The 20,409-nt window shown below is 38.3% G+C and overlaps 1 protein-coding gene and 1 long non-coding RNA gene across 10 annotated transcripts in view; one reads left to right on the plus strand and one right to left on the minus strand.

Annotated features, from left to right (window-relative positions):
• Positions 1 to 6: 6 nt before the first annotated feature.
• On the plus strand, positions 7 to 11,955 carry LOC146597617 (uncharacterized). The gene is made up of 3 exons (XR_014895446.1): positions 7 to 156; positions 7,458 to 7,561; positions 11,557 to 11,955. It is a non-coding gene; the product is annotated as an uncharacterized LOC146597617 (long non-coding RNA).
• Positions 11,956 to 18,547: 6,592 nt separating this feature from the next.
• The window catches only part of HEATR5A (HEAT repeat containing 5A), a 73,032-nt gene continuing 71,170 nt past the window's right edge, over positions 18,548 to 20,409 (minus strand). For all 9 annotated transcript variants that reach the window (XM_085301669.1, XM_085301675.1, XM_085301676.1 and 6 more), the window contains one exon: positions 18,548 to 20,207. In XM_085301669.1, coding sequence (XP_085157795.1) covers positions 19,906 to 20,207 — 302 coding nt within the window. In that variant the 3' untranslated portion in view covers positions 18,548 to 19,905. The remainder of the gene's footprint in view (positions 20,208 to 20,409) is intronic.

A 20,409-nucleotide genomic window follows, 5' to 3' on the forward strand; every position in this document is an offset into this window, starting at 1 on the left:
GCTCCGCCAGGAGCTCGGTCATGTAAAGCCCCGTAACACAAGTGCAGTAGATGAGACTGTTGCACGTTTGAGTGTCGCTGCTGCCCGCGCCGCGGACGTCTCCTGTGATCAGCAGGCTGAAACGGGGAGCGGAGAGGCGGTAGCCGTCGGGCTCAGGTAAAACTTAGCACGTGCAGAAACCGTGGTGCTTCGGCGCTGTAACAGCACCTTCAGAGAGCTCGATCCCTACCGCACCCTTTTTCTGAATACAGAARACAGAAGCTGGCCTGATTCTGGTTCCTAAGGCGGCTTAGACTTCGGGTCTTACTGCATTAGGTCTCCTGAGCGCCCCTTGTTCCGGCCCTGCCGAGCTTTACGTGCGTCTCCTTCGCGTACGCTTGTCCTTCGGGCTCAGCAAGCTTCTTACGTGCTTAAAGCTAAGGCCGTGAGGCGTTAGGAGAGCTGAGACTGCACTCTTTAAATTTAGAAGCTTGATCTTCTTTCACTTTCACTGGTACGGGAGCAGCAGAAAAATTAGGCCAAAYTGCGAGGGCTGCGTGCGCGCGGCGACCTTGCTCCCGTCTCCTGCGGGCGGGCTCGCGTGTGCCTGCCGATGCCCGCACGGTTTCCTTTGCCTTTTGTTSCGAAGGTTAAAGCAACGTGTTACAAACTTCTCCAGAAGACCGAAGCAAATAATGTTCTTGAATTGTAAACGGTGAAAACTTTAAAATCAAGCGAACGTTTCAGTCTTTGGAAATGTGCTGCGCTCTTTGGATCGTGTGTCTCTGTGCAGACGCGCGCTTGTCCGTGGAAGAGGTGAAATTATCAAAATCAATTGAGGTACCACACCAATTCGATATTATGCATGCAAAGAATCCAGATAGTAGATTTTTAATATTCTCTAGTAGAAGTCCAACACTTTTTAAAGTACCRAAAGCAGCTTTCAGTCTTAAACACCTTTATCTCTACATGGATAAACATAAATACTTCCGTGTCCTTCTCCATTAATTACCCAGTGTGATATAACTTGTACTTTTTATAGTAAAGGAGGTATATCAAAAACAGTTTTTACTTCCTTAGTCATGAACCTGAACTATGTTCTGTGCGATACATTTGCAATAGTTAAGAATTAATTTGTTTGTAATTTTTGTTCTCAATAATGAGATTTCTTCCCCCAGGACTRAATCTGAAGAAAAGAATAACGTGCTAACTATGTAATTTCAGCTGTACAGATTGTATATAAACCTCTTATTTATATCCTATGTCTTCGTAGTCTGACTGACACACATTTCGTGTACTGAATGGACATTCAATTTGTTTTCAGCAGTTGTCAGAGGTATTCCCTTGAAATATATAGCAGGAAATGGCATCCCTTGATTACTGTTTCAAACTCTCTGTATGCAGCACTGCTATAGACTAACACTAGTTCATCTTCAAAAATGACTGCTCTCTAATATTTAATATGAGGAAAAATAGCCATCAAATAAGACTAGAGGTAGTTGCTTATTAAATAAGAATTGCGTCAGTCATTTTTACAACRTTACTTGCTTTCATATGAATTTTCATGTGAGTAGAGTTCTGTTCAAACCCCCAAATTTTGTTAATGCTAAACTTAAACATAYTGAAGAAGAAAGATTTTATGTGGACTAGTTTAGCCAGACCGAGGTGAGAAGTAATGCCGTATACTGAAGTGAAAATGGAGCTTGAGCTTGAGTGTCAAAACTGCCTTGAGGAACGCTCACCCTGAACATTGTATGAAAATTGTAAGAACAGCAACYGTACACTGTATTGGTATAACGTACAAATTATTTGCTCAGTTAGAAAACAGACCTAAATTCTAATACCAACTGACACACACTTTGTGTGTAGCTTTGGCCAAGTCTCGTAATCACTACATGCCTCTATTTCCTCATTTATTAAAAAAAATATATAGTAATATGCGCTCAGAAGTGTCTTAGCATTTATGAAACACTGGATTGCTTGGGCATGTTGCTATATAAAGTCCTAGGTAGTACTATAAAACACAGTTCCTCTTACGACATATGCCATATGAATGACTGAGGATGCTTTTGTGAAATGGAAATTAGGTCACAAAAGGTCAAAATATAYGAACTGTGTAGAGCATGATGTACCAATGACCAGAATTTTTGCTGCAAATTTACCTGAAGATTAAGAGGTGAATTTAAAGATGTCTTCAGCACAATTATCAGCATAATATTATGTCATGGACATGCAAACTATTGCCATAGAGAATTTGTGTCACAGAGGGTGGCTAGGATCAGGGATTAGMGAGCTGCAGATGTAGAGAGCTTCAGGAGAGCTGTTACAAAGGAGACCCCATGGGATACCCATTAGAAGACATTGCAGGTCTTCTCGAAAGTTTCTGATTCTGTTTGAAAGTCATCATTAGCTAGAATTCAGCAAAATCATCTCATGGCAGAAAAAATACTTTTCATATATAGCTGGAAAAAAGTAACTTATTCTTCTGTGTCATATTCAGGCTGATATTCTCTACACAGTTTTGATTGGTGTCAGAAGGAAAGGTTTATCATAGGTGATGATGCTGTTACAGTATAATAGTAAGGACTGTAAACTTTAGAGAGAAATAATTGGTCGTTTGTTGCAGAATAAAACAAATCTCTRGCCACATATCAAAATAAAGCATCCCTACTCTTAAAATAAAACAAGAAGCTCAGATTCCTCTGTGTATTTAARTTTGTGGAAGCTAGAGACCCATAAAATTTATGTTTTTATTAGCTGTACTGCCCAACTGTGTACACATGCCAAGTTGATGTTTCTAAAAATATCAAGCTATTATGGAGTAAATAGATCAGTGTGTGACATAAACATACTCTGAACACCTCCACAGATTTAATGRAGTAGTTTATGCTAAAGGCCAGTGTTGCTCCCAGCCAAATAAAACACTAAGAGTATTTACAGATTATTTATCATTTTACTTTAGCACTTTTCTCTCTCACACCCACACAATAATATGGTAGAAGACACTGAAAGTTGTTACTCTTTCAGAGACAAAATATGAGTAATTCCTTACACATTTCTTTTTCTTGGTAAATGTTAAGCTCAAACAAAGCAAGGAACTCAGATATTACCAAAGACAGGAAGTTGCTTATTATATCCATTTGTTCAGTTTATAGAATTTGATTACTTAATTTATAAATACATTGATTATAAGGTTGTCCTCTAGGAAAACTTACTTTTTCATAAATAAAATTCTGTTGGTGAAAGCTTTTTGTTAAATCATGCTAYGTTATGATATGCTTTTTTAGCCACTTTGCTGTTGCACAAAACTGGGGAACACAGACAMGGTGTCAAGCATCTTGCCTTTCCAAAAGTAAGTGCCAATTTTTGCAACCACGGCAATCAGAGAACAATTACATGCCAGCTGCAAAGCATGGTGTGTTTACTATGTGCGGTCTTAGGCAATCTGCTGCGACAAACACTGTGTGAAAGGTTGCCTCTTCGGTAGTTCAAGTGTTGCAATGATGCATGTTGATGTGGTGAGCGTGTTACTAATGTTGACGTGAAAGATGTACGAGTGGCGTGGTGTTTATGAAAGTACACAGCTGAGTCATTAGATTAGTTAGAATCTTCTGTAAAGTTTCAACTTCCTGGAAGGTTCTTATCCTCAAAAACAAGTGAAGTTTGTGGGAATATATACAGATGAACAGTTTTCATAAAAATGCAGGTATTTCCAATGTTAACTTTCTCATTTCTGAGGTGATTGTTCAGAAATAGGACAAATTGTGTAAATTATAGTGCTTTTTTCTAAGTAAACTCRCCTACATGAACTTAAAAAAAAAAAGTATAAATTTACTTTTTTTGGTGTGCCAGGCTGGGCACTAAGAAGTTTGTAAACTTGTATCACTTAACTCCTTTTATCTTATTTTACCTTCAGCTGCATCATTCACTTGAACAGACAATGGAAAGTAACCTCTCTTCCTCTTCTTCCAGCCACAGCCTGCGCTCACGCATTTCCCTTGACACCATCAYGTCTTCCTCACGTGACACCAGTTACCTATTTCAGGCTGTTAACTGTTCCCTGTCCACTGGTAACTGTAGGCAATGGCAATAAATCTAAATCCAAGGCAAGTGCAGAAAGATCTGCACTTCAGATCATGGCTTTTCTAACCATTCTTAATGGCACAGACTGGATGAAAACTTTCTGAATCAGAAGGTTAACCAAGAATTGAGATTAGTTCCACCTAATTTTATTCCCTTATTATAGAAGTAAAACTTATACGTGTAATCCTACCAAGCATTTGATGTGTTGCTCTCAGCATTCGGATGAAGTACTATAAATGAATTTCAAAGATCTGTGCCAGTAAGAAGACTTACAATAAAAAGTATCTTTATAGTCAGATGATTCTTTTATTTTCCGAGGTTAAATATCTCAGCTACTTAGAATTTTATTGGAAGGAAAATATTTTTTTATAGACTTAAAAGCTCACTAATACCTTTTACTGTTCTTGAAATGAAATTATGCCCTATTCACCACTGTGCTGAATGTCTTGACATGCAAAAAGAAGAAACAGTCTCAAACTCCTAAAACCTGAATTACTGGATYAGTTGCTAACTGATTAAGAGCTACATTCTCCATTCAAACTGGAAAAATCAACAGAATATTATGGTGCAATATGACAAAGTTCACTGCTGGTACTGTACTGTAGCACTTGAGAAAAATACTCCCCCAAAAGCTTGCTTGTATTATATTCATTTACTGATGAAACAGGCAAATTTGCTTGCCCTATTGATTGCTGTTTAGGAAAAACGRGTAATTACAGTAGGTTGTAATAGCTTATTCTTTTGGAAAGATAATCTGTGCACTCTGCAAGTTCAAATAAACCTTGTATTATTTGGTGTATGGTAAAGGTGCCATTCATACAACTTAAATCCTCATCAGAAGTGAGGAAATGGCTTTATCTAGAATCATAGTAGAAAGTTTCTACAGTTACATGAGTTTATACTCTTGCAGGGAAAGAACACATGCTCCCTAAGGAATATGTTACAGGTAGTAAACTGTGTACCTGATTTTTCCTTGATTAATCTTTATTTATAAACATGGATCACATTGTGCATGCACTGGGATTTCTCCTTCATTGTAAACTTTGGACTTATTCACAGGTTACCAGCTGTATTAAATAGCAAAACAATTTTGCAAAGCAGTTGTAATTTCCACAGGATTCAGTTTTATTCTTTGTCCTTTATTACTCAATGCAGCAAATAATACATGGGGAGAGGAGTCCTCCTAGCTGTTTTCTTCACCTTGGTTTTCCTTTTGCTACTCTCTAATTTTTCTGAACTACATGAACAGAAAGATGTTTTTAAAAAGTTAAAAACCCTCAAACAGAACAGAGCCCTGAAATTTGTTCTGTTATGTTGAGTGACAAAATAGAATATAAAGAAAATGATGAAAGACACCCCCCAAGACATTAAAAGAAAATAAATTAATGCATTTCAGTTTAGAARAATATTTAGAAAAAGTAGATTTTGAATGAAAACTTACCTGCCTCGACTGTATTTATTCTAAGCCTGTACTGATTTAAACAGCACACGTGGCGGAAGAAAAAAGTGGATGTACTGCGACGAAGGCTYGGAAAGTTAGCCATGCTCACTACATTTCAAACTGTGCTAAGGCACAATTAAAGAAAATGTTTTTGATCTGACAGTAGAGCGCTTTGTGACAGAGCTACAAGTTTGTAGGAGAATTAATTGCTTTCTCATTGACCCCTTATGTGTATTATCCGTACCAAATTATTTGCATTAGTGATTTCAGTTACCTTGTAACCCAGCTTAAACATAGTGGGGATGATTGGTATACTTACCAACCATGCCTGGGTTATTGACATGGTTATTGACCTATTTTTGGAAAGCTTCATCAGCTGTGTTCCAGGAGTTCAGAGATCCACGYGATGAGTGAGTAGCACAGGATAAATGATTCATACCCGTTTTTGTTGTTGTACCCTACATTATACCCTTTTGGTAACCAATTGACTTACGCCAGTAGGATGAGGTTTCAATGAATGGATCACAAAGTGTTACTTCAGCTACTGTACAGGATTTGGGTTTTCAGTTCATGTGCATGTGGGATCGATATGTGAAATAGTAAGGCTGGCTGTAAAGTAGTTACTATCTAATCTCCAGCCCAAGTTCCTGTGGCTGAGCTTTTAACGTCAGTGTTGCATTATTTATTTTTTATTTATGGTAAGACACCAACGTTATTTTGTTATGTATGCTCTGAGTTTTAGAGTTAGTTATATTTTTATACTGTAAAACATTAGCTTGTTTTGGAGGTTTTGTTATGCGTATAAATTGTTTTGTAAACACTGATCTCAGTGGACACAGGTAACTTATTAAAATGACTAAGCGTTGTGTGTCGGAGCCTGCATCAAAGCAAGAATGCCCTCTACCCAGTTTTCTATACAGTGCCATCCTTAAAATCGGCAGGCCAAATGATCTCTATAAAGAAATGCTGTTCTACTGAAGTCAGTAAGGTCTCACCAGTGTGGGCCAGCAGTTGGCTCTAGTCCTAGTACCTGTTAAAAGAGTTGAGCTAAAGTGAGTCTCCAAATTCCATTACCAAAATTTTGTAAAAAATTCTTAGCTGGCTTGACTTTTTAAGATGAGACCCAGACATTGAAACACCTGGACCAAACATTTTGTTTCCAGGCTATTTCCAACAAAAGTTTGGTCCAGTAGAGGCTGTGTCGTATGATCACTCTTTAATGAAGAATAAAGTTCCTTTCTCTGGAATTCAGTTCAACAGATTATGTGACAGTTCTCATTTGTTCATTTAAAGATCTGCAAGTTGCAAATTTAAAGAGTACAAAGAGGTGATGTTGCCTTTGTATGTTTTCCACTTGTGTTTCAAGGAGAAAAAAATAGTATTCCCTTGTAGTCTGTAATGTTTATGGAGTAYGGACCGGAGCTATTTTGATGGAGAAGTGTCACCAGCTTACCATGTGTTTTCCAAGTACTGTACCACAGTTATGATGTCAGCAATTACTGTTGTTAGAAATATTTGTCCACCAAATTTTTGCAGTAGCATTTCATGTACAATTATGCTTGTAGGTAATTACAGCTCCTTGACTACAACAAATAGTCTATGTCCCAGTCCCTGCTCGGATGCTGATGTAAAAAGGAATAGCCTGGGGCTGCTGAATCTTATGCCACTGGTCCCTAAGTATTTGCTAGTGGAGAATCAGTCATTAGTGGGAGTTTTTGTGATTGAAATGATCAAAAGGCCCCAAATGAGATTTGAGCCTCACTGTACACATGTAGTAAAAGACACCTGTGTCCCAGAGTTTACAGTGTAAACAGAAAATCAGGACAAAGGGTACAAAGCAGATCAGAGAGTAACATAGTACATGATGATAAGCTGTTTAGTAGTTGAACTCTGCAACCCTCATTTATATTTGTTGGTCTCCCAACTGTACTGATCCAACTCTTTTCTTGTGCAGAAAAACCCAGGAGGAAGCTAGAAGCTGATCTGCATTGCAGTCCATACACTGCAGATGTAAGCAAGGCTGCACCTCTGTGTTCAGAGGTGACTCACCAAGACGAGGTATGAAGGTATAGCCGGAGAGAGAGATTCTGACCCTGTGCTGGAAAGAAGGGGAGCACAGCTGGAAAGCAGCCAGCCTTTCCAGTTTACCCCRAGTCAGAGCTTCCTTCCAGATTGGGAAAGCCTTAGATAACAAATCAAAGCCAGAATCTGGTCTAGCCTCACTGGCAGGGCTGGTAGCTCCTAGTAACATTGCCCAACATTTAGCATTATTAGTAATTCAATGGGAAAGTAATAAGCAATATGTTTTCTGGGGAAAAGAAATTACTGTCCACAGAAGTCATATAYACAAAGGTTATCTTAAGCAGATAGTCATAGAAAGCAGTCTTAAGACAGAAGGTAAATTGTGCCTTCCATCACCTTATTGTACCCCGCTGATGTATGAAATTCAGGATGAAAGCGGGAGGTGTTCGTACATGTAACTGTGGGCAGGAATTAGCCCATACGCGCATATGAAAGCCAGAGACTTCCTCCCATGATGTTAAACAARAAAGATGAGACTTCTGTGTTCTAGGGCAGGCACCTCATGTATCCTTTAGCAAGAACTATGCTGTAGCAACAGGATATCCTGTTTTAAATAATAAAGATAATGAAAGACTTCAAGATTGTAGCCTAATCTGCTTTTCCTCTTTACCTTGATTAACAGTTGTGGTAGGAAACATGATCCCGGGACTGATATCCTTATGTCTCCTAAATGGTTAGAAGATGCAAGTATCAAAACGTTCCTAACTGTACAGCGATCCACAGCTCTGTCTGTCCTCTAAGCCAGAACTCCAGGATTAAGCCRTACCCCCTGCAGCATTAGTTGCTCGAACGCAGCAGTTTTAAACATGGCTGCTTCAGTTACACCACAGAATTKGAACGTAATGGGAGTTAATGTACATTAATTATCAGCTATAATCATGGCTGATGATTTGTAGGGATGTTGCAGACRAGAATTTGAGAACAGTAGCCCAGTAACCACAAATCCTGCATTTATTGTTTTTAGTGATTCTTGCAGCTGATTAGGACTGTACAGTGAGGCACATTACATATTTATCTTAATAAAAATCAGGCGTCCTAAGTTGACTTGTCATCAATATAGTCGTGAAATGACTGAATTCTGTCTAAGGTGGTGCTGACTCTGTTTTAACTCCAGGTTTGTTTCATTCCCTCCACACTCCCTCCCCACCCTCCCCATAGCAGATTTAAGCAGCTTTCTGCCGCTAACAGCAGCCAGCGCGGTGGTTGTGCGTACTAATACTTCCTGTTTTAGCTCAGTGATGCTTGATGCTTTAGTCTATTACTGTAAGCTCGAATCACGAACAGGGGCTAAAAACAAACCTAAAAATTCATGTTGAAAGCAATCCTGTTAGTACGAGTTGTCATTTATAAAAGCATAGAATAACAGACTATAACAGTTTGCAAAATTTTGGACTGAACATGAATATATCTTGGACTAATGACCTTGAAATATGTTGCTGCATTAGAGAAGAGCACCAGGAGTCTCCTGACTCATGGCCTTAAAGATAATTCTAGATAAGATAAGAATGGAGTCAAATATTTGGATGAATTATGTTACTAAAAATGACGCAAGTCAAAATGACACTTTCAGTATCATTTCACAGACCTTTTGATATTATGTAGTATTTTCTTTCAGGTTAAAGCTCTATTGGTAGAACTGTTTTGCACAGTCACTTTTAAGACCGAAATTGCCTGATAAAATGCATTTTCTCCGATGCCCTGGCATGTCAGATACGGATTATTTCTGGGAATGTGACCACAACCTTCCCCACCCCTCCCTTGAAAGAGCTTCCCAAACTCTCTGTGGAAATATCCCATACCAAGACTCCAACTGTCTCTTAGGAGCAGAGCTTTGACAAGAACTGGCAAGATTTTTTAAGGAAATATATCTTGATTTCTCCAATGTTTAAAAGAGTTCTCCTCCCAAACAAGGACTTACATGGAGTAAATAATGCCTTGGGTTTTCCATCCCTCTCCCACACAATCAAATGACAAGCTCATCCTGCATGTAAACTTCTTTATTAAGCTCAAGCAGAACTGACAGCAATAAACTAGGCATGTGTTTTTAAAAGCTGCACTCACGTCTCAGACAGGACCTCTATTTCTATATCGACTGAGATAGGAGTATTTCACTAGGGCCTCTTGAATCTCATGGACTTCTCATAGCAAGCAGAGTACCTCCTTCATCTCGCAGGCATTCCTGAATACAAGGTTTCATCTGCCACACAAACCACAAGCTCTGCTGCTGCTTCCCCTGCTCTACCAGTGGGAAAATCACTCCGTTGTTGTGTCCAGGCGCTTCAGCCCTGGGAGCAGCAGTGCAGGCTGTGCTTTCCTGATAAGCCATTGCGTTTTTCCAAAAAACTTAACCCCCGTAGGTGCCTGTGGCATAATACTTCTGAAAATTAGACCTTTTCATAATTTTTTATCAAAAATGATGCCATGCCTGACTCCGATTTGCTATATGTGTTCAGTATTTGCCTTTGCAGCGTATCGAATCTTCCCCCCGACTTTCTTCCTTCTCCCTCCCAGACAAGGGTTTACACACTAAGTAACTCGAAAGAAAAAGCATGCTTAGCCAGGAGATTTCTATATTTTAGATTAAGATTTTGCTATCTAAATGTTTGAATTTTATTTCAGTCATATTTAACTACTGCTCAGGTCCTAGTTTTCATAGCTTTCAAAGCCATTAGATTCGAGTGCTTTTTTAGGATAAGCTTTTGCCTAGCCTTATAGTAATGTTCAGATCAGCCCAGAAGATGTCTGAAGAATGCCATGAATTGTGGACCTATATGAAAAAATAATTGGTAATACATTTTTCTGTTTTGCAGTATTTAAACCAGCAATACAAACTCCAGCTTGGAAGCCAAACAGTGACTGATCAGCTATGACAAATATTTGAAAAAAAATAAAAAGATTAAATTATGCTCATATTTATTCTTTCACTGACACATTTCATCTTCTATTTAAATTATGCTCATATTTATTCTTTCACTGACACATTCCATCTTCTATTTATCTTTTTGACTCTATTTTAAACACAGAACGGAGTGGTGTGATTTTAGACCAAAAGCAACGCAGGAAGCTCCCCCCACCCCAAGCCTCCCTACGCTTGCTGTCACAAACACTTTATCCCCTTGGTAGGTAGTCTGAGAATGTTTCAGAAATGTTGCAGCTCGGACTCACAGGCAGCATCTGAATTCAAGGTTCTTCTTCTAGTGTTGCCTTTTATGAGAGACACCCATGTGAAGGAGGTGCTATCGCTCGCTAGCTGAGTAACTGSCAAGAATACATCCAGCTGTGACATTACTTATTAAGAGAGCCATTTGAAGTCATAAAGCATCTAATTTGCTSTGTATCTGCCTAACAAATGCATGTTCTGTAGTCTTTTCCCCATCAGATTTTCCTTTAATTTCTTATTTTGTGTTCTTGTACCTGGTATTTGGGATAATTTTGCAGCATCATTCCTTATTTTCCAGCTCCTATCATCTCTTTAATCTACAATTAATGTTATATTATTATTAAATTTTGGAGGTTTATGGTGATGTTTTTGTTCTCAGAATATTGTCTTCCTTGTTAGGATATTAATTATGTGCTGAGAAGGAGTTTATTTACCTGTTCTAGTGATCGGGTTAGTAGACTAGGAGTGAACAGTGACTGAATTGTAGTTCATTCCCGAAATTAAGGAATGGAATAGTCTTGAATTTATAAATGGTAAGAAGTTTAAWAGATCAAAATCATAATCATCATTCTACAGTGGGATGATTCTATTATTCAGGGAGCGTTTCCTCTTGCACTTCCATGATTTGTTTCCATTTGCCCTCTATCCTGCAGARAGACATGCACCTTTTCCTGTGCTTTTGAAAACCATTCTCCCTCTTAGGCCTTATTTTGTGCAGACTCTGTTATCAGAGGTTTAGATTTCTTCAGAACAGGGGAACAAGGTGTAATTAAAGGCTACAGGTATTTACACTCTCTTCCTTGCCCTGAAGGAACTGAACTGCTGCCAGCAATTAAAGGTAGTTGGAAGTTTTCTGGGATTACAACCCCCAGGAACCAGTCAGTGCACTCTGTTCTCATCTACCTGCCCCAGAAAAACTCACCTGCCACTGAATGTTGAAAACCACTTTACAGTCCTCTAAAGACACTCCAAGGAATAATCATCATCAGAGAACGCGTCCTGTTTTCCGCTGAAATCCTAATCTAATAAGGGAGCAGTGGCAAAATTTTGCAACTCATACAACTCCTTATACTAATACCAAAATCTTTTATTGATAACATACAAAGTGTGCATGCGTGACTCCTGTAARTAATACTCAATATAAATAAAATACAATAGAAATGGGTGCTGCAGGTAATACTCAAAATAAATAAAATACAATAAAAATAGAGTGGGTGTCTGCTGTTGCAGTTGGTTAGTTTTGTAATTTCAGGCTTGTCTTCCTACCTTGCATACTCATAGTGATTTTCTTCTTGGTGGAGCAATGACAGGCGCTGCAGTCTGATGAAGTTTCCATTATTGCAGTGACAGTTTTCATGGTTTCCTTAGAGACCACAGAGCTTGTGATCAATTTATGGCTGCTTTATTACATATACTGTCAACAGATAGAGTTTCCCAGTATCACGTGCTAGTAACTTTATATTACTTTTTTATAATAATGTCATTAACTGGTCTCGTGCTGTGCTGCCTAGTACAAAGCGTTTTGCTTTGATTTACATGCCTGGCTGGCAGTCTCTCCACGTCCTAATAGTGAATCATGGAGCATACAAAGTAGAACAAGCAAATCTAATGTATCATAAAATTGTAGGAACTTCAGAGTAGTTTCATTTGTAAAATATTTTATGGGATTCTAGTCAACTGTTGAGACAGAGAAGAGACTAGACCAGGAAACGTTTGGATTCTGGGATTTTAATGTCCCTCCCGTATGCTGGGTTAAATGCTATCAGCAGGAGCATGTAGAACTTCCGTCTGTGAGTCATTAAAAAAAATYGGGTGAAATTATTTGATTGTTTTARTGTGATACCACAAAAAGCTCCGTGCCAGCTTAAACAAATCCATTGGGTAAACTAGCTTTTGCCATAAGGAATTCACCTACAGTAACACCTTCCTGTTTTGGTAGTATGGGTGACACTAGAATATGTTGAACTGATTATCAGAATCTAAGTTAATGGCTCCTCGCTTCTCAGTCCTTACTGAGAATTTACTTGAGAGTGTCATTTCTTGTAAGATTGTGAGAATTAATTAGCAGCAGAGCAATGAGTCAACCACATAACTGATCTAATTATTATTTTCTCTTCCTCCTCTTACCACCCATGCCCTAGTAGCATTTATATTCTCTTGTTCTGAGCCCCCCTTTCTGCCTCTCTGCCCTGTTCTAGTCCTTCAGCATTTGTTCAATTTGAAAAATGATCCCTCAAGAATACTGTTGCTTCCTGTACAACCTTTCCAGTTGCACCTTTGCTACTGTTCTTCCCCATGGCCTGCCTCACCTTCTCGGAAACCTCTCTCGCTTTGCTTGTCTGGAGCCTATCGCCCTCCAGCATTTGTAACGAGCAGAAGTCACTCAGCGAGTCATGGCTCGGTGTTGGCTACCTGACGGGTAAGGAAGACAGCCAGAAAGGAACCCTAAAAGTGAGTTTTACATAGTTCTGGCATATTTACTTGAACAGAAACTGGATTTTAAATACTTGCTTGCCTTCCTCCGTTCTTGCACTAACTAGAAATACATTCTCTTGTTTTGGGGGCAGTCCTGTGTAGTCTAGGTGTTTGTAATCCTAGAGAGTGAGGAAACAGGATCCCTTGCAGTTAACATACTCATTACTCCCTCCTACAGGAGAAAACCGTGGCACTGAAAGCCATTTAAGTTACATCCAGAACAAGGCAGTGAAGGCTGCTGTTGGGAGTCCTGACTGCCAGCAGCGGAGTTGGTTCGGCTGGATGCACTGCAGCCTGGAACAGCCAGGTCCCAAAGGCAGTGGCGGGCACCTTACGCGTTGGTACTACTGCGAGGAGAAAGGCACTGGCMGATTTTGGCAAATTTCACATAATGGAAAAAAATTCTCACATAACTGCACAATGGTGGCTTGTCACCTGCAGACAGGTTGCAGCCGTGCTGGTCATCTCAAGCTTGGCAAACAAGGTACATCTCTGCCTGCTGTTCACTTTCTTGCTCACAAAAGCTTTGCAGAAGTGATCTCTTCTTTCRCATCAGTGTCAGTGGTCTCTCTGCTCTATTACCAGCAAGCCCAGCATCTCTTCCATTTCCTTCATAGCCAGAAAAACTTAGGAATCTTTATGAATGACTGCTGCTTATCCTAAATAATTTGAGTTCATGGTTCTGACTGTTGTTGCAAGCACACAAAACCAAGCAGGACACTGAGTGGATGAACGCACAGGCACTGGCAGGCTGAAACAGCTACTGCTCTGAAGGACATRAAGGAGAGACATGTTTGCACATGGCACAGACCAGTTTGCAGAAGAGCACTGTTACGTTTGTGAGATGGACTTACCCACAAATTCTAGTTGCATTTGACTACCAGCAATCTCAGCAAGAATCCAGGCCCTGAGCTGTGGTAGCTTTATGTTCCTGTGTGAGCCCGGAACAGGCACCTTGTGTGAGTAGGTACTTAAAGAAAGATACCTGCTGGAAAAGTAGGTAGTTGCCTATATGGGAGGAAGAAGAAAAAAAAAAGAAAAGAAAAAAAAGAAAAGAAAAAAAAAAGCCCTCTAGGCAATTCAGTGATAGCTTCCCCAGGTTCAGCTGCCTTCAGACAAAGAAAACTGATTTGGAGGTTCACACCATGCCCACTGACTGTCTCCTTAGTACCTGCAGAGCAGGGATGGCTTTCTTGCTCTATCTCTATGTGGGATCTATCAAGGCAGAAGGCTGCAAATCTTTGCAGCCCTGAGGTTCATGTATATCTGTATTCTCTATACGTTCTAGAAGGTGGCTAGAACTAAAGTTCACTGGCCGATATTCTTGATTTCTCCTCTCCAACCAGCCTGAGAGTTCTTGCTTTACAGAAGCAARTTATTCCCAGATTTGTTGGCCTCAAAATGGACCTGTCAGGAATATGGAATGAAGAAATCAGTTTACCCTTCCACCCTCCCTCTGATCACATTATTGTGTCCTTTGACTCCCTAACGGTTAAACAGTTTCCTGCTTTGACAAGTTCACATCTGGATTTTCTGCAGACCAGCACAGACCTTTACCACACCAGCTTAGTGGGTTTCATACGCACACTAAACAAGAGTATTGCTCAGGCAATTATAGATGWGGCACAACAGTTATAATAAGAACAGGACCAAAACAAATCTTTGTATACAGTTTGGGCAATCTGACTATTTCAAAATCAGTTTCAAGTGTCAATCAGTAATCAGTTTACTACTGCAGTAGTAAATAAAAACCGGGCAAGCACATTTATTTGTTGCTGGAAATAGATAGTGAGGTGTTGTCAGAGTGTATCATGCCCCAGATTGGAAGAGAAAAACCTCTTCGTTGCATTTATTGCCTTTATTCCCTCTCCATCCACCTCTCCCTACCCTTGCTCTTTTGATGAACAGTCGTAAAGGAAAATCTGATTTTTCCTATCGGAATGTTCTTTTATTCCTCTAACTGAATTTCAGATAAATTTGGTAGCAACAACTGGAACTAGTTATTTTCCTATCTGTGTTTCCTGTAAAACATGCATCTATCTGTTGCAGTCTTTTCCGATGTTTGCCATGAACCTTACATGAGAAGGGATGAGGTTAACAGCACTTGCCTTCATAATGATAGGTTGTATTTTCAAATTAGAGAGTATTTATGTTTTTAGGTATAAATCAGAATTGTTTCTAGAACCTATGAAGTATGTACTTTCACTGAAAACAAGTGTTTTATACAAAACCTTCTCCTTGTTTGTAGAAAAGGATATAAAGAATGGAGACGCTAGGTAGAGAAAATRCTTACAAGAATCCCATAATCAAAATCTTCTCCAGAGTGCCGATATAAAAAGTTAGAATATTTCATGCTGGTAGCAGCTGGGAATCTTAGCAATTCCACATTGTATTTCATTGTCTGAGAGAGAACTTACATGAGTTTTAATACAAGAACTTTACATTTTTTAAAAAAATTTCAATTTCAGGATAGACAATTGCCATTCAAGAGATACAGTAGCTTAGAATATGAGAACAGGGTTTTATCAATTTTTCTTATCACTAGATTCAGCTTCTTACCAGCAACTTTCAGAAACTGACTCTTCTCATTTGCAGACTTCTTTACATATATAAATGATAGGGATTTCTGTGCATTTTCTGGACAAACTGGCACATACAAATGACATGCCTCCTGAGAGGGTGTCCTGCTGTGTTTGGTAGTGATCATCTCAATTTGTTTTCTCCTGTGAGTGCTGCCATTAAGTAGCTAAAGTACAAGTACAGATGACAGAGATCTGATGCCACATTCAACACTAGGATCTGATTCTGCACTCCAGATGATTGGGACTATAAAAGTGGGAGGAAGACCACCAAGCAACATTTATACTCGGCTGCAAAGTAAATGAATTTGGGTTAATCTACCATAGATCATTTGGACAGTTTTTGGAAGCCTGCTTGTGCTTTGACCTATTTCTCAGAGAAAATCTTCAGCCCTACTTCTGCTATATTTAGATGTCACTTCCCCTTTCGCTGTTGTATGTAATAAACAATTTATTCTCCAGAGAACACTCCAAGAAAAAAGGAAAAAAGGGCAACTGCACATCAGAAACCGAAGGAGAACTACCCAGCATTTTGGAGAGGCTGTAGGTGTAGCACTGGCATCTTCAGTATTTCCTTCCAGACTACAATGCATTAAATGCATCTTTTTTATTCTATCCTACATAAGTAACTTTCAATATTAACATCCTAAAAATATGTAAGGTACAGGTAAAATGTGTAATACCTGGTGAAACATGTTTTTTTTTGTTGGCTGACTGCCTATCCTGGATCCACCCCTCCTGCAATTGCAATGACTGCCATCATTACTGTGGCAGTTTTGGGGGGGGGGGGGAATCCCTTTAGAAATTCCAATTAACTGACCTCTGTAAATAAAAACCTGCTGTGCTTCCTGTGCATTTGTTTATTCCATTTTCTGCTGTTATCTGCATCACTTGCCTGGTGCTTCTCTCAGTCTGAAGGTGACTGCTACACCTTAGAACATACCAGATCAGAGTTTTCTAGTCTAAACAAGACCATTACAGATGCTGCTTATTCAGCTGGAGTCCTACAGACTTTGTATCCGGTTAAAAATAACTGCACCCCAAGTGTTTGATGCTTTTGCGTGATTTTGGCTAATTCTATTTTGTTGCAATAAACAAAATTGCCTGCAAATTATTTCTCTATAGCAGTTAAACATTACCTTCTGTGATGTACCCCTCTCTCTATATATAGTTATGGCTAGGCATAATCAAGACCTTTTGGTACAGTAAAGCATCAAGCTTTTTAAAGAAAAGGTGGAACCATCATAGAAAATAAAAATACGTGCAGGCCACATGCTTCACAGCAAAGAAGAATTTGGTGAAATTTATTTATGTGCTTTTGAAAAAATGCTAAGAAATACAATCAGCAAGGAGGCATGGGACAGAGAAAGCAGCAGGGGKGAGAGAGAGACGTCTGCGAATGGAAGGGTGGCGGGGGGAGCGAAACACGTAAAATTCCATCTTGAGTGCTGGCTAAACAAAGAGTGGATTAAAACCAAAATCACTCTGTGCTCCTACTTATTTCTTCAGGAATAAAGAAATTTATGCAAGTTTTTTGTAAATAAGACAGCATCAAAGATATCTGATATCCTATAACCAAATTCTTCTAACTGAAATGATCTTTTCTGTAACAGATTCATTTATACAGACTTAAACAAGTGAATTTACTTGCATGATTGCGTTTGTGGTTTTAAGTGTAAACAATAAAGCACAGACTTAAGACACAGGTATTTTTACTAGCTATATGGATTAATTAATTATCGTAATGAATTAAACCTATGCAAGTAATCTACAGGCATTAAGAATTAGTTATGGTTTTCTATTTACAGAATCTTGGTTTTGTTTGTGCATTTAGAATACACATATAGGTTGAAAATGGGGCTTTTCCTCATGTGGCTACAAGGCTTGATGGAGGACACCAAATCATCTAAATACAGCACTTCGCTATCTAGTTCAGTTAGATACTACCTATGACAGTGGAATTCTCTGCAAAACCTAGGGCTTTTAAACTTTTATGGCTTTAAAAGATGGCTTTTAACAGCTTTACTTGCTGCTCACGCAACATGAACATGTTTCTGAAAAGCTTTTGAGCAAAGAAAGATAGTATGATAAATCAACATCAAAAAATTTTACTGAAAAAAAACATGAATCCTGTTCTTACAAAATTACATGAATGAAGAAGTAACCACGCATACTTGCTGTAGCAGCTAGCTAGCTAACTTTCTTAGGAACATTTTTGGCCATTTATATAATAAACACAATACTAGTTTCGAGCTTTCTCTGCTTTTCCAGAAATGGCCTAGATAACGTCTCTCAAAGAACGTACACAGCCAACTTTGAGGGGGAAAGTAATGAGATCAAGAAAGGACTAATGAGATCGAGATTTTTTGCTGAATTGCTGAAGTTCAGAGGATTCCCTTTTGACACAACTAACAGGAACTACAATTTTGACTGTTTGCTGTAATAGGTGTAAAAAACAACTTCTGGTGCTCCAGAGAAAGACGGAAGGCATCTAAGCCATCTTCCCACAGTTCACACATTGCAGCATGTGGCACAGAACTGGTATTTACATAGATAAAATCTCCTTGATTCTACTTATTTCTCCCATTGTGCTTTATAGAACAGAGAAAACCTCCACTGTCAAGTCACAGACCTTGGTGCATCCTGCCCAAACACTCCTTACTGGTTTCCTTGTGACAGCCTCCTGTTTCTGTTATACAGAAGTCCTTAGAACTCCTCTGTTACTGGGTAAAATGACTAAGACAAATCTTAAGTGAAGAAAATTAGCTTTATTTATGCAAATTAGAAAAATGAATTGTTAGAACTTTGGTCAGATGGTTAATTCTGTACAATTTACAATTATATTTATATACAAAACTTATAATAAAATACAGTACATCACACTTCCTGAGTCACAGTGTTCTCAGTTTCTCAGTTCTGCAAATGCTTTTTTCCCAACTAATTACTTTCAGCAAGGAAATACTATCCTCAGTTTGATAGTGTTTGGTTTAGGTAATACTGGTATTAAGAAGTCAATACACTGTATGTAGAAAATGCTTCATAGCCATTGCAATTTTAATAATTGTTTTTTTATATTAAAAATGTTCCTTGATAAAAATGATAATTTAATACTCCTTAATATGAGTTTGTTGTACTTTATTTAACAAGACAAGCTGATTTCAAATATTTCCATCTCTTGGTGTAGAGATATGTATATTAAGGAGAGTTACATACATATATATATATATAACTGATCATCTAAAGATCAGGAAACAAACATCCAGATATAATAGACGTCTGAATCAGAGGCACAGTGTATTAAAATTGCTGTCCTATCTTGGACAAGATATGTAAGCTTCAGTTGCGTGGCTAACATAATACAAAGTTAACACAAGTATACGTCCTGAAAAGTGAGACTAGGTCAAGCAGCAAGGCACCGAGCCTGCAAATACTTACATATGCATAATAGTCCCACTGTATAAAGCACTACTGGGGCCTCACAGAAGATGCATTACAAAGTTGTATTTAACAGCATTTGTTAAATCTTGGCCAGCTCAGAATTTATTGAAATTAAAGCTATCAATATTACCTTTATTGAGTTGAATTTTGAGATCAACAATAATTTATAGTAAGGCTTTACAAGGATATTTAATCTATTTACTTAATGATGCAGAATGTTAAATAATTAATTAGGATAGATTACAGCCTGCAAGTAAATTTATAATCCCAGTTAAATCTAAAACCCAGAGTAACTTATTTTTGATATACTCTGATTTAAAGCAAAAATAAATTTACTTAATCACCAAATGTAGGCTGCTCCTAAATTTATCTATGATTATTATAGTTTTTTAATATACACATGCATTTCTGGTAATTTAATACAAAATAATCCAAAAATACAKATTAGATGTCCTCTGATAGATTTTATTCATAGTGATCAAAAATGTTTAAGAAGTCTATGACACTAACAAAGTTATCTAGAGATTTGCTTTCTCTTAAAAAGTTCCTATGGTGATTCAATGCAAACTTAATTATGTATGAGATCAACTCTTCCTACTCTAATTAGAAATCAAAAGGGACATTTTTTGCTGTCAATACCAAAGTGCATAAAATTACAGTAAGAGACTTTAAAGAAAGTTGGTCTTCAGCTGAATGCTTGCACTTTTCGCAGGATTCTTTGCATGTTTAGCAGTTTTCACTTTGATGCTTTCTTGATTGCCTTTTACAGCTGATTCAAGCCTGGCTTTCATAGTTGGAGAGGAAGCTATTAGTTTTTTAAAAACTGATGAGTACTGTGGACCAATCTGCATCAGATTTTGCAAAGCAAACTCATGTAGGTATTTTGCTGAGTTTGTAGCAGAAACCAGGGCATTTTCATCCAAAAGAAAGGAAATAAGGATGGGAAGAAGGCAGGCCACCAAATGAGCACCTATAAACATTCAAAACGATGTTTAGTCACACTTTTTAAGAACAGCTTCAAATACTAGCTAGAAGTATTTATCTCTYGTGAACCAAATTAACATTTAACACAAACTATAAAGTAGCAACTGTTACTTGAACTATACAGTGAAAAGCAACATAAAAATTTTGTTAGCAATTATTGTTCAGGACTGGATTTCCTATTGTTGTTG

The sequence above is a fragment of the Rhea americana genome, unplaced genomic scaffold (assembly GCF_003343005.1).
Source record: "Rhea americana isolate MKP2758 unplaced genomic scaffold, rheAme1 scaffold_18, whole genome shotgun sequence".
In the NCBI taxonomy this organism is placed as follows: domain Eukaryota; kingdom Metazoa; phylum Chordata; class Aves; order Rheiformes; family Rheidae; genus Rhea; species Rhea americana.